We start from the raw sequence: 15,720 nt of genomic DNA, 5'->3' as shown, positions 1-15,720 counted from the left end.
GACTAATGTATTTCTCACATGTCAGGAACCACTTAATGAAAACCCTAAAATTAGATTTGATCCTGTCATCTTCCTCATTGCACAGCACTGTGTGAAAAATCTTCTTTAATGCCTGCAGTGTACAGGCTGTAACAACATAAGTACCCACACTTCATCCATCCAATTCTCCCTTTAAAGTAAAGCACACAAAACATTCGCTGCTTCTTCCCATTCTGACAATTACTGCTATTTTTATCCTTTAGATTGGGACACAAATGAATACTTTCCATTGTTGTAATTGCATTAGATGGACATGTTAAATCAGGTGAATCAGTCACTTCTTCCACTGCCAATTACAACAGGTGTCACAGAAGCTCACCCCTGTTTTAATTTAAATGGCTGCATACCACCAACACACAAAGCACCTCCTTCTTTGCCCTAACAAAGACTGAAGTCCTGAAACTATGGATCAAGAGTGAAGATCAGGAAATTAATCATACAGCATAGCAGATAATAACAGTTGATTCAAATAACACAATACAATAGTTGATTCAAAAGAAAATTTAAAAAAAAGCCGAGTTTTAGTTAAAATGAACATCTCATTCTGTTGATTAATGTTTTGGGTCAGAATTTAACTGTGGAAAAAACTGCAGTTCAGGTCATGCTTTTTGTATTTAATCCAGTAATTTGCTTCCCTTCCAATCCCACAGACCTTTTCCACAAGTGTTGCACACAGTGTGCACTGACCAGCCGGGCTGTAAGGGAAAACATTTCAAGGTGCAACAGCTCTGGGGCTTTCTGACTTTGTGTCACAGTTCCCAGGTGCTTTTAGGCCATCCAGAGCTCACTTAAACTGCTACTTCATCTGAATACCTGTGTCAGCAAAAAAACCAGCTGTCAGGCTGATTTTATTCAAAACTGTGGTCCCTGATACAGAATCACAGCTCAGGCTGAGAGGATCTCTGGAGAGCACCCAGCCCAACCTGCCCAAAGCCGTGTCAGATGAAGCAGCTCAGGAGCTTCTTGGGTATCTCCTCTGGGAAAGAAACTGCCTGTGCAATCTGCTCCAGGGCCTGCCCACCCAGCAGTAAATCTGGTGTTCACAGTACTCAGATACTCAACAAGAAAATAACAATGGAAAATTAAAGACAGGATTTTTTTTTTTCATCTTAAGGCAAGGCAAGACATTAAGATGTCTGTTCATAAGCTGCCCCATGGTGAGGTGTGCACGCCAGGAGAGGAACATCCTACAAAATCACAGCACTTGCCTACAAGTTTCAGTGTCCTTTTCTGATGTAAAAGAACCATCAGGGAACAGTTTTTGTAGCAGCTTCCATGAATTGAAACTCCTGTCTAAATTTTTTTTTTATGCCATGAAGTTGAACGAGCAATTGAGTCAAAATATTTTAATAAACAAAAGTCCTGTAGAAACAAAGCAAAAATAACCTGACCCAAAACCAGGAAAGATATTAAAATTCAAGAATGATCTCTGCCAGGATCACAGAGATTTTAACTTAGAAATCAGTACAGATTTGTGCAGCTAAAAATTACTTTATCAAGATTTCTGTTACAATTTGTAAGCCTCTTGCACTTTTTCTACATATGCTTTAGGATTTGTAAATCTATTACAGGATTTGTAATTCAACTTTTCATCTTACAAAGCAAATGAGAGATGTACCTAAATCTTATCTTGAAGCACCGATTCCTAAATTAGGGCTTCAGAGTTCACAATTACATGTCCTTTGAGTAAATCAGAGGATAAATGCAGACTCTAGAAACACATATGTATTTTGTTTAAGATGAAATTGCCAGTAATTCAAAAAATAAAACTGAAGCTGCAACTTCTGGAAAACATTGTTGACCAGACTACTCCTGCCTAAGTCCTTCCAGCATAGCTCTTTACCAGGCTTTGATGTGTTGCATTAAAAAACAAAAATTACATAAAAAAGCATGAGTGATGCCCAGTAGTTATGACACCTACTTAAAATCCATGCATGCCTTCCTCATTTGTGTTCTGTTTTGGAATTCATTTATTTTTATTTTAAATGTATGTATTAGCAGCCAAGCTGCTCTTTGAGGCAGGACACTTCCTCCAGTACCTTGATCCTCAGAAAATAATGCTTTCACTTCAAAACTAGAATACTAATAAAAAAAAAAAAAAGAGGTAAGAGCATCTAATGACCTAAGATGACTCCAAAGTAAAATTAATCAAACATAGCGATAGTTATTTAGTACCTACATTTTTGGTACTACTGAATTTCATGCCATCCACCCCACCCCTTTAAAATAAAAACAAATAAATAAATTAAAAAAAAATAAATACTTCAATTAAATGACCCAGATAGCATTTATACAACTCTCCTAACATGAGTTGCCTGATGGTAACTCATGATATTTTCCACTCATGCCATCTTTGCAAAGCCTGTATTCCCTTTCAGGGGAACTTTAGAAACATTCCTCAGGGAAGTCCATGCCAGGCATTGTATCTCATTTTTCAGTGAGCAGCACGTTCCACTACTGGCCCAGAGACATATTTTGCCTCTTACCAGCAAAACTCAAAGACATATCTATTGCAGCAGTGTTGGGAGGGAGCAGAGTAACATAAAAGGGAATTAATTCTTAGTTTTACCTCACCTTTACAACTAATTTACTACTACAGTAAGGAAAATCGATTTTACACAAAAATTACCATACGAAAATTACTACTGCTCACATTATAACTGCTAAAGGTTTGGCAGTGTGTGGCTCAGTTCTTCCAGAGTATGCAAAATACTGCTGAAAATCCCTTGCAGTCATGGATTGAACTAGGCTTGGCAGAAATCACTCAGTGAACTAGCTGAAAGACCACTGATGCTTGGAAATCAAGAAAAAAACCCCAACAAACCCAGGCATTTTAAAACATGAGTAAGCCAGCTATTCTAAATTTAGCCTCTTTGTTATGAGCATTATACCAGAAAGGAATAGACTGTCACCACGTGTCAGCTTTAGCTGACATCTGCTAGAAGAAAAAAAATTCCCTCCAAGTTAGGCAGCACAAGCTGCCTAATTTGTTCATTATATATTTTGTAAAGGGTAGTCCCTATAGCACAATATTTTAAACAAGTATGCAAATCATTATATTATTATTCTAAAAGATCTATGACATCAATGAGGTTTTAAATAACCCAAGGGGCTTCACTCTTTTTTTTGTTTCATTAACTCAACAGACCCACCTGTCAGCTACACAAAATCACTCTGTAAGAAGTATTGGAAGTTACACACACTTTGTACAAATGCTTTTCTTAATTGAAACTGAAACAGTTCTCAAAGTTCCACAGGTTTATCAAAATCATTCCCATTACCTGGCTCTGCACATGGAAAACATATCAGAAAAACAAAAGCCTCTACCAGCAGTTTCACACTCTGGCATTGTACCCATCACACAGCAAATATTGACTGGCACCTCTGCATACAGGATAATCCAATTCAGGCAACTGTCTCCACTGGCTCCTAACATCACACCTAAAGACCATGCAGGCAGAGGAAGTTCCACTCATCCATGGATCACCACTGGACATGATTCCTCACTTCTTCCCCATCCAAATGGATTTTCCAAGGCTACATTCTGCCATACCTAAGGAACCTTCACCACCCAAACTGCAGCAAGGGTAGGTTGTGAAATTGAGCAGTCCACAGGTTGAACAAAGAGCTTAAGAGAACACTAGTTGGAGGAAAATGTAAATTCATTCATCAGCCCTGCTGGCCTGGGAACCCTGAATGATGAGGGAGATCATGAATGTCACACTGAGGTCATAAAGATCTTAGAAAGTTCATGGTGATGGGAAGAGATTCATGAGGACATGATGAAAGCAAATATCACTTGAATCACCTTTGAGAAGGTGGATCTGGATCAGCCATACATGAGTCACTGTGAGGGTGACAGAACAAACAATCTTGGAAATAATTTCCAAAAAAATATGAAGAACAAGAAGATCACTGAGAGTAGTATGAAGCTGACTAATGGAATGGAACATTTGACTTATAAAGAGAATCTGAGAGACACAGAATTGTTTACCCTTGAACAAAGAAGACTTGCGGGGAATCTCATCTATGTGTGTAAATAACTGATGGAGATGTGGAAGACTGGAGCCTGATTGTTCTTCAGAGGTGTTCAGGGGCAACAGGCACAAACTGAAATATAGGAAATACCCCTTAACAGCAAAAATCCTCAAACTATTTTATGATGAAGTAATCAAGGACTCAAAGAGGCTGTACATGTGCTTGGAGATGCTCAAAACCAAACAGGAAAATGACCCAGGAAACTTTCTCTAGGTGACCCTGCTCTGAGCAGGTGGCTGGTCCTTCAACAATCTGCTCAGGTCCCTGGTCAAGCTCAAGTATTGTCCAATTCTTTTCTCCTGGAACCCCTTAACTGACACCAGGATCAGGGATATCCCAGGCACTCCATGATCCACCACCACACCCTGGAGCACACTGTCACTGAAATCAACCCCTTCCTCTTGCCCACCCACACCACCTCTGCCCAGTTCCCCTGGGCAGAGCATTTTTCTGTCTCTGAAAAGAAAACACTGCAAGCCTGAAAAAAAACAAAAAAACCCCCAAAAAAACCAAAAAAACCCCACGACTCCACCCACCCCCCCCACCAAAAAAAAAAAAAAAAAAAGAAAGAACCACAAAAAAAACCCCAGAACTATCTTTGAAAAGTACAAGCAAAATGCTTTGGAAAATTGGCCAAACCCAAACTGCAGTGGATTACTCATGTCTTTCAGAGCTCTGCAAGAGAATACTATATAATATGATAGTACTCATTTATGCAATAATGAAATATTTTCCACATCTCCATTTCAAGATGATTAGGTTTTCTTTTGGGGGTGTTCCTACCTGTCTGAAAGTAGGAAGAGGTGCTATTATCTTTTTTTTATGCAGCTGCTGGATATGGTAAAGCAGTGGGCTGGAACAGAGATCAAGTCATGTTAAAGATGGTTTGGTTTAGTCTGGCTTTCAGTATTCAAACAGCACTAGGAAAAAAATTCAATTATAAAAGTAATTATATCTTTAATTGCTTAAACAATCAGCCAGCTGACTTTATGGTGCTCTTGCTACTGTGCAGGTGTACTTGCAGGTGCTGGCTGCAACATGTAAGAGTTACATTGTGGAATCCCAAATTCAGCACAGGAGAGAGGATAAAATAACACAGTAATACAGACACAAATGTATGAGAAAGACAAGGAATCCTTATAAGGAAACACTATATATATATATATATATATATATATATCTGCTTTACCTTTCTGTGAGGGTTATCTGTTCTGGTTCTGACATTTTTCCCTTTTTTCCCATTTGGACAGAATTATGGTTGAATCTGACCAAGTTTGCACTTCGAGACAGTCGTGTTTCTGGCAATTACAGACCCATTAATAATTATGTATAAATAATAACCTACCAGAAATGCCTGTCTTTATCTCTGGCACATCATCTTAGCAGCATGCTTGAATAAAACACAATCTTCTTCAAAAGCTAGCTTTGCACATACAAAAATCAATTAGAAAAAGGCACAACTGACTGTGAATTGGGTCCAAAATGGTCAAATTATTCAACCACATAACTTTTACCTCTTCCCTATATTTTATCAACTTTGACATAGAAAAATTAAGTTTTTAAAAAAAAATTTAAAATAAATGTCTTTTCAAAATCTACTTTCTGTGTGCAAAACCAAATTAACACTTCATAAAACACTAAATGCAGCTTAAATTCACAAAAACATTTTGCCATCCAGCATTTCTTTTAATTGAACTTAACCTTTCATTGAAAAATTAACAGCCAGGTTTAAATCTACACTCTCTTAACAGTCTTATTTGGAGAGCATCTTAAATTCTGACAGGAATTTTTTTTTTTTAAATGTACAAAATATCACCTGCAATGGAAGAAGGTGATAATTAGACTCAACTATTAGAAACACAGGAAAGATAGGCATAGCACACTGAGGTTATTTTACTATCATATTACAATCAGAGTTCTGGAGCCTACAAAACCAGGAAAAAACACAGTAATGCCAGAGAAGAGTGTCAAGTAGCAAAGAGGCCACAGAGGGCCCATAAAAAGGTGCCTCCCATCCCAAATTTATGCAAAGACAACTGATTTCAACCAGACTCTGCAGGAGCAGATCCCAAGACACCAGCTGGGTGCAGTGCCATGCAGTGATGTTTGCTGTTTTGTGAGCACATAATTAATTAGCTCACTTGCACAAATGATGCTGGGCTGAAGTATGCCAGTAAAGCTATGGCAGGATTCATTGCAATCGTGACTGCACAAAAGATTCAAATAGTCTAAATTCACTTGTGAGCTGAGTAGCTTCAAAAGTCTAATCTGGACTCCGTTTAAAATGTTATTTTTGCTGGATGAGAGAAAAAGCAGCTTCACTGGAAAACATTCTGTAGTGAGTCACAGCTGTTTAGTAGTAGTTTGAAACAGTCTGAAATGTCGAAAACATTGAGAAGTCCTCTGCAACTTATAAGGATCAGGAAGAATTCAGTAATTTTGTTTTCCACTGAGCTAATTTTGCAGCATAGGAAGTGCTGATTTGTTGTTTTCAAATAATCTGGTCTTCATCACTTGTACATTCCATTTCTCTTATAAATTCAAATTTTTAAATAACTTTTGCTTGAAACTGAGGAAAGTTTTGACCATATGTTTTATGATAACATTTGCAAAAGTCAAATTATAAAAACAGTGCTAGCAAGCTATTCTGGTATCACTGCCAGTGATTTCCCCTCTCTTCTTCTAATAATCTAATTAATAAAATCACAATGTTTTCAACTCAAATTTTCTTCCAAGAAAAAAAAAAAAAAAAGGCAGCTTAGTAGAAGATAAAGTGATAGCTGATATACAATACAGAGGTCCAGACACTCAAATCTGTGAGCCTAAAATATCTCAATGTCCAACTAATTCTCTCAGTTTTAAATCCATGCAAACCTAACTGAAATCCAGACAGGAGGAAAAACTAAAAACTAAAACCCAGAAATCCAAAAATCTCAGAGCATGTAATTTGATACTTACATAGAAGCTTACTTGCTTTATCATATCCTGAAAAATCTCAAGAGGCAGATCATAGATTTAGACACCTCTTGAACCATTAGTACTACAGATAGTATTGAAAATCTGCTGAAATTATTACCTGTTGCATTCACTGTTCAAAGGCCAGTATTTTCCTAAGATTTACCCCTCTATTGCATTAGCACTGATTTTTGCTCATACAGAAATAACACAGTATATCAGATGGAGCAGTGTAGTTGGTTTGATAAACTCTGCATTTTTTATGGCAACCACTGAAATTATGTAGTAAGTCCAAAATCAAATGATCAAGAGTATATGTAAACATATATTCACACACCTAAATTGTAATATCAAACTTCAGCTTTTCTTTCTCCTCTGTTCCTCAAGGAAAATCAAAGCACAGTGCACAGAAGCCTGACTGTAGACAGTCATGTTACAACAAATTCTATTTGTATTTCATTTATCCAATGTTACTAGCAGAAAGAAAACAAAAATTTTGAAAAAGAAAAGAAAAAATCATTTCTAGAGTCATTTCCACAGCCGTAGAGGCAAGCACAGAAAATATATTATTGTGACTGTGTTTTGCCAACAGACAAACCAGGGCTGAGGACATCTTGTAAAAAGTCATGATGATTTATAACAAACCATTTTAGAACATATGTTGCATATGCATGGTTAAAACCATTACACAGTGTTCTATTTTCCAGCTAACTTCTGCTCAGCTGCTGGCTTCAGAGGAGTAAAATACCATGAAGTGAAGGACATAAAAGACAAAATTGGGTATTAGGCAGGGCACACCTAAACCTACAGAATCACAGGACTGACTAAGAAATAAACTGGCACACACTTCCATGCCAGCAAGCACCCATTTACCCACACTGCAAGCAGTGGCAGCAGTTCCCCATGGTTGCTGCAGAAGAACTGGCCAAGCTTAATTAAAGACTGGCACATTTCTGAAGAGGCAAATGTCACGGGGTTTTTGATGCATATTGGGTGTCTAAATTTTGTTGAACTGAGTGTGGTGGGTAAACCTTGGCCAGCTTCCAGACCCTACCCAGTCAGGCTCTTATTATCCCTATTCCACAGGGTAAGAGGAAAGTAAGATGGAAAAGATCACTGATCAGGGTAAAGACAGAGAGATCACTTACCAATTACCACCATGGGCAAAACAGTGTCAGAGACTGCCAGTTAAAATAGATTTGGTTAGTGAGAAACAAACCCCAAGAGATTAGAACAGCACTGTCACCCTGCCCTTTTCCAGGCTCAGTTTCACTCCCCTGCCTGTCCAGCAACCTTGTCCCTTCTTAAATACACTTTCAGAGGCATCACTGACTTTGCTGATGGCCTCAGCTGTGGCCTGCATGGATCAAATCCTTAACAATTCCTTGCCTTCCTTGTCCCTGCCTCTGAAATCAAATCCTATTAGAAATGTTTGAGAACTGCTCACGTCAATTCTTCTGTCTGAATAACGTGCACTATTCACAATTGCAGGGACACTGCATTTCCTGGGTCACTGGTTTTTTCACCCAAATTCCTGTGATATGGCTCACATGACCAGCTGTTAACCATAACCTGAACCACGCATGACTTCCAAACACATCCCTTTTTTTACTGTTATAACCTCTGCATAACAATGCCCTAAAACAGCATTACACTTCAAACTCCAGCTGATACCATAAGATTGTATTTTACAGCTGTTATATTTCAGCATTTTAAAGCTCACAGTATTTTCTATGATGCCATCTGAACTCTTCAAGAAATAATTTCTATTCCCCCTCTGCACAGATAGGGATTCTATTATGAGGCACCTTATCTTTTGGGCAGGGTTTTTAGTGCTTATCACAATGCCACTTTTCTATTTACATAGTAGGATTGACAAATAGATTCTATCCATATTTTTGTTTACTGAGCCATTTCCTGTGTGGAAACAAATTTGATTTGAAACAGCTCTGAAGTCTAGCAATGGAGAAATCTAATATGTGTCTGTCATATGAAGGTGGGTGAAAGGAAGTGCAGCAGTCAAAAAGTCAAAATGGAAAAAGGAAACTATATGGGGAAAGCACTCAAGTTTTACACTGTTCTTCTAAACTTTATTTTCAAGACAACTTTTGCTACACAAGTCTCCTATTTCCTCATCAAGCTTCTTAATTCTGTATGATTGCTTCCTTGAGTTCCACCCCCTGGATCTATTTCATTTCAAAAGCAGGAACACAGAAGAAAGATTTCTAAAAATGAAGGACACTAGTCTTTAGCAGTCAGAATCACAAAGAGAGAAATGATGCTCACAAAGGATTCTATGATTGTTTCAGGACTGATAGAACTTAGGATTGGAAGAGTCTTAAGAACAGAAGAATTAAATTATGAAACAGAGCTGCAGAAACTTTCGCATAAGTGCTGTTCACTTCCCCTTCTTGCCATTACTTTTTCCCCTTTGTTAAACAGAGATCAATAAAATCATTCTGCTCGTAGGTAGTTGGCATCTCAAACCCATCCTCAAGCTATTTCTATACATTTGAGATGATTCATATGCAGAACTGCAGCATTTAATCTTCATGAAACAGAAAATGTGAGCTGAAACCTCATGAGATCTCCAAAATTCTCTCAGAACTATTACATAAATCCCATTTTAAAATGTTGTCAACTTTGAGAAAAGATCTGTAAATTATACCATTTCCTGAAGACTTTTTTTTCCCTAGGAAAATACTGAAGCATTCCAGTACTGTGATACCACTGAGAAATTTGTTTTCAGACCAAAAATACAGGAGAAACAAAGGCAGCAGCACAAAAATCCAAGTTTCCTACTTTTTATTCACCAAGTACAAGACTAGCTTTGGATCACTCATCCTACCAGGAATTTCCCAGTAAAAGGGAGAATGCTTGTAGGAGCAGCCTCGAGATTGTGATAGTAACAGTTCTTCTGGCAAAGTGTGAGGTGCAGATGGTGTCAAAGATATGCCAATAACTTAAGCAGGAGCTTCCAATAAAATCTTGTGTAGTGCTTATTACACTCTGTGAATCAAAGTGAAAGGGGCAGCCCGGGTTCTCTGGCTCTTTTATCCCACACTAGGCAGTTTAACTACTGTACATCCAAGTGCATCCCCCAGGGAAATGCCTGCACTCCAGACGCATTTGTGTCTGTCCCAGGCATGAGCTACCTCTAAGCAAGTCAATTCACAGTCCCCAGAGAAGCAAAATCATCATCAGAAGCACAGGAATTACTTCCATCTGATCTACTTTCCAGTGACAAAACTATATAAAAAAAAAAAAAAAAAAAAGGGTTGTCTCAAGTATTCCTTTGAGTCTTTCCAGCTCATCATGGCACTCAATGATCAAATGATCTTGAGCATGATAACCTGTTCCTGCCTATGAATGTTGCTCAGAGATTTCAAACCACAAACAAGCCATACTAAGGCTTCTACCAGAAACCATCAATGCACTTGTAACATCATTGTACATATAATTAAGCTTCTCTTTCCCAAACTGGAGATTGGAATGCACACTGCAGATGAGATCATTTACTGACAGAAAACTAACACATAAGGTTTAAACACTCAAGTGGCATCTTCATGTTGGTGTATCTGTTTTAATTAGCTTTACTTTTCTTGTAGGGTAAATAAAACATTAAGGAGTCAGCCAGACAGAGACACCACAAACTGTTTTTCAAATAGCTCCATGAAATGAGCAAGAATAAAGCTTGAAGAGTGTTATATTTACCTCTGTAGCTCCCAGGGCATTTTAAGAACACTGGGTCAGGTACACTGAGACACTGAGAAAATGTGCAATTTCTTTCCCACTGAGCTGTCAAGGCATTCATGCTGTGAATAGCTAACACCCTTCTTTGACAACCAGGCAAATATTTCTATTTTCTGCCATTCTAGGCATGACGTATCTCCACGTTGCCTCAGTTGATTTAGTGCCAATTCAAGTCAAACTTTAGATGTCTGAGCCAGTAACCGGACAAAATATTCTTGATGAAGCCTTGTTGCAAACTCATAGACTGCTGCTTAATACATTTCCAAATAGTTAGATAGTAAAAAGGGCTGTAAAGCTGAAAAAGCTGCACAGAAGCAGAACACACACTCACAAAACAGCAAGAATAGAGATTTAAGCAGCGCATACAAGTCAAATATGCTGCTGCTTCTATTTATTGTTAACATCGCTTCAAAAACACCCCACGTAAAATTATATAAGAGGATGTTGTTCCTTGAAATCAATTCTGTATTTCCCATCTTTCCAAAAATACATGTATTTAGGGAAGCATAATTAATAACCAAGTCTATCTGGGCAAGGCTAAATGAACACAACCTATTCAAGTGATAGTAGCATATAGATAGTATAAACATTCTTTTTTTCTTAATACTTTAAAAATATAAATATCTAATGACATTTCACTTGCACCTACTGACGAAAAGTTTTCATTTCTGATACTATGAAAGAGGAAGACAGAATGAAGGGAATAATTCTTTCAGTGGGAACAGATGCTTGGTCAGTACTTCACAGTCTTGGCTTTTGTTCATGGGATAAGAAAAAACAGGTAGTAATAATGGTTCAGTGTGTGAATACTCAAATCCAAAACACTATAAACTATTGAGAGTGCAGACTTTGTGCCAAGAATTTAAAGCACTTTTGAGACTGGATTCCATCCTCTAAGCCATGCTGCATTACACAGTGTTTCCTTACTCAGAGCCTCTCTTGCCAGCAAGATTTGGTTAAGTGCTTTTTTAACTCCCATTCTTACAATCTACAGAGAATTAAAATGCACATTAAGTGACTAAGCCATGACCAGTACTTACCAATACTGGCATAACCAGGCGTGGATGGATCTCCCCCGCTGTTCAAGGAGACCATGAAAGCTTTATCAGCAAGGTCTGCAGTCTTTGGCAAGTCACAAGGATCAGTGTAAACAAGAACACCACCAAACCCTGCATCTTCCAGCAGAGAAAGCTGAGGGAACAAAGCAACACAAGTGACCATTAACAACAAGTGTCAAAAAACATCTTTTTTTTTTTTTTAATTGCTGGTGAGATAGAGGCTTGCCCATGCACCAGGTTCTCACCAGAGTGTTCTGTGCCAAGCTGCACTGCCAAAGTGCTTGTAGCACCTTAACAGATTTTCCTATGATATAAACACCACCCTGAAAATGCCTGAGTTTTGAAAATAATATCACTAAAACACCTTGAGTTTACTTTCCCTATTTTCCATGTTATTATCTGCAACATTTTCTTGCTTAGTTTACATCTTCAAGGACACAGCACATACTGAATGTTTGTCCACACTGGCATCAGGCTTCCACAGGATTCTGGACATGGTTACTATTCAGTTAAAACAGGAATTTACAGAACATGAAAAAAAAAAAAAAAATTAAAACTCCAGTCTATCTACCCAAATATTTGGATCTGGCTCCTGTCAGCTTTTATTTTGTCTCATTAGAACATCAAAGTTTTGAGTTGGAACTGGCAATTGGAGTTTCCAAATATCCACAGATCTGGGCCAGAATATCAGGCAAACTTCCCCCAAAGTCAAGAACAAAAGCATCCAAGTACCATAAACTGCAGCAGCTTTTTTGACTGGAAAACCTCAGGTTTTTTCTTTCATAGAGAATTGAAAAATAACAGGATTTTATTCCAAAACAGCCAAAATCAAACTGCAATGTGGCAAATACTCCCATGAAATGAGATGACCTTTCTGTGTAATACTCTGCATATTTGAGAACTTACTGATACAATGCTATATGAACTTTTCAGACAGAAGTAATTAAAGTATTTAAGAATTATCTTACTATTCATTGGGCTGCTCTACTGATGACTTTCGAAATGTCTCCAAATGGTCTGAGGAATGACTGCAGGTTGATGTTTCTACACAACTCTGATTTCACAGGAACCTGAGGACTTTTTACTACACCTCTGTTCCTCAGTTCAGTTGTCTTCTTCTTCTACATTTTAGAACCTTCTTTTTCTTCTTGTGTGTGTGTATAATTTTCAATTTATCTCCTGGCTGCTGGTATTAAGCAATGTTTATGCACAGCTCTTTGTGGCTTTATAAGAATGTAAATTACATGAATATATGGCATTCAGTCTGAGCCTCATAAGCATTTGGTGTTCAGTTCTGCTTTACTCAATAGCTAAGACAGAAAAAAAATATAAAAATAGCAGCCTAGTATTTGCAATATGCTAAAAATAGCAAAGTACTATTTGCCATTTCTGTAAGTAAATATATCTAATATTGTGCTTTGCTAAGACGTTGAGACTTGTCTGAATTCAGATAAGCAGATGCAAGTTGAACCTGTGAGTCACTTAATCCTACCTATCTCACACAAACAAGCAATCCACAGAAGGAAAGGGATGTTTTGAGGAACTCTAGATAGATGAGTAGGAGAATGAGAGAAGGTGATTAGCTCAGATTGTTAAAAATATATTACAGACTTTAAATGTAATGCAGGAATAGAGATTTCCCAAATGGTAGGTTCATTTATTATTGTTTTGTTCTGTTTTCAATTCATGTTTGTATTCAGATATTCAGACAGGATTTGATTGCACAAAAAGTAGGGTGGGAGAACTAGGGACACATCATAGCTAAATGATGTAACACAGGCAGGATTTAAAATAAGTATTGCCTTTTCCTGCCTCAATATCCAGTATCTTTTTATTAATCCCTGGTTTATTTAGTAGCACACAAAACAGGAAACACAGATTTTTTTTTTAAGAGAATTTTAAAAACTTTGCACTTAAAAAAAAAATCTCTATTAAATCCCACAGTTTTAGTGAGAGAAAGTAACTACATGTCTGCTATTCACAAAGTGCAGCAACCACTGCTGCCATGGCTACAATCTCTAGTAAGGAGTTGTGTCACACATGTGAAATTACAAAACAGCTTTCAGATTTCAGCTATAATTGCTGCTTTTTAACTTTACAACAGTGACAGCACTACTATATCAACAATAAATGTGCATTGTTGATTCCATTTTCATCTTAAATATGTCAACACTTTACCAGCCATAAATTGTCCAAGCACAAAGAAGCCAAAGAAGGTTCTGCATATTTTTTAACAAGGCAGAAGATTGTAGATTAATTCCTTCAGGTAAACCAGTGCACATCTATTCAAATGAATGGATTATTTTAGATTGCAAAATCATCCAACAGCAAAATCTGCTCCTTATGATTTTGGACGTATGCATTGTCCCTCTCCCACAGCCATAAACATCTCAGAACAAACTGGGAACAGCAGAACCCTTGAAAACAGATGCTGGTGCCTGCTGTTAACCCTTTCGTTATTTATGGCTGCTTGAGTCCTCAGTTTTTAGAGTTACTTTAAAAAATGTGACTGTTTCAATTCAGTGTATTAAATCACCCCATAAAACATTCTGGACTCAATTTAATCTAATCTGAGACACCTGCTGCTTTACCAAAGGCCCTGTTGTGTACCTGGGGACAGTTTAGCTTTGTAAACTCTACACACCACCAGGCACCATTAAATTGCCATTTAAAGATGATATGGCTGAAGCAGTGAAGAGACAGATTGCAACAGTCTACAGTTTGGCTCTAAGGGGAAAACCCAAAGCTGCTTCTCTGTTTTAAGTGCACCATCTCTGAGATGTGGCAGAGGAAACATTTCCCTTTTGCAGACACACAGGTAACAGAGCCCAGCTCTCTGCTCCACACTGCAGACAAGCTCTACTGTGACATTTTTGCCACAAAACTACTGGCAGGTATTTTGTTCAAAATAAGCAAGCTGAGCATGACTATTTGCTGAGGAAAAAGAAAAGAAGCAACAAGAAAAAGGAGCCACTACTTTACAGGTGGCTTCCATGTCTTTTAGCTCACCTGAGGCCAGTGTTCACCTGAATGAACACTTAATTAGGGATTATATTAATGATCTGAACACAGAACAAACCTACCAAAGAGAACAGACTGCAGCCTCTGTGAATCTCCAGCATAATGCATAAAAGCTCCCCATCAGTGACTGGTGATAAGCAGGGAAGCAGTGCAGCAGGTACTGGCCTCAAGCTGTATTTGTTATTTTCCACCTGAGTGCAAAGTCTGGCTCTCTGAAGATCTTTTCCCCTGCTCTCTTCTTCTCAGCTGAGACCACCCTTGCACCTTGTAAGCACCACACAGCACAAAACCAATCAGGTAATCAGACTTCATTATTTTCCAGGGGCTACACTGGACTGGTTACCTGCTAACCCCAGAGCCTCAGAAAATTAAAAACACGCACACTGAGGCATGGAGCTGTTGCAGCAGCACCCTCTCTTTCCAGCTGAAAGTAATGCCTGACTGAAGCAGCACTACTCTGATGTTCTGTGCATGGGAGCCACATCTGGGCCTGAGTTTAAGCTGTCATTTCATGGGCAGAGAGCAGAAAATCACATCACACTTTGCTCTCACCTGGATTACAGCAACTGTGAGTACAGAGGGTTTCCTACACTATTCTCTCACTGCATCTGAACAGCTTAGATCCTGTTTCTAGAACCTCTGATCCAGCAAGACCCCAATGTTTAAAGATACTTAAATAAGCAGGCATCTTTTCCCTCCCATTTGTTGATTATCAGCGCTGTTGATTACCAGTTCTGCTACAAGTAATTTAGAAAGTAGCAATGCATGATTCCTAACAGTGATGGTTAACAATGCTTATGAATGCACCAGGAAAAAAGAAAAAAATATGATGCAAGTAACTGTGGGTTATATCAAC

At 38.1% G+C, this 15,720-nt stretch overlaps 1 protein-coding gene across 1 annotated transcript in view; it reads right to left on the bottom strand.

Moving 5' to 3' along the window:
• The window catches only part of NAALADL2 (N-acetylated alpha-linked acidic dipeptidase like 2), a 218,059-nt gene that overhangs the window by 119,145 nt on the left and 83,194 nt on the right, over positions 1 to 15,720 (bottom strand). Inside the window, exon 5 of the mRNA XM_041406077.1 lies at positions 11,826 to 11,976. Within this exon, the coding sequence (XP_041262011.1) occupies positions 11,826 to 11,976 (151 nt within the window). The remainder of the gene's footprint in view (positions 1 to 11,825; positions 11,977 to 15,720) is intronic.

Source organism: Onychostruthus taczanowskii, unplaced genomic scaffold (genome assembly GCF_017590055.1).
Source record: "Onychostruthus taczanowskii isolate IOZ18803 unplaced genomic scaffold, ASM1759005v1 scaffold24, whole genome shotgun sequence".
Lineage (NCBI taxonomy): Eukaryota > Metazoa > Chordata > Aves > Passeriformes > Passeridae > Onychostruthus > Onychostruthus taczanowskii.
The sequence above is the reverse complement of the archived record's forward strand: the minus strand, read 5'-3'. Positions and strand labels throughout refer to the sequence as shown.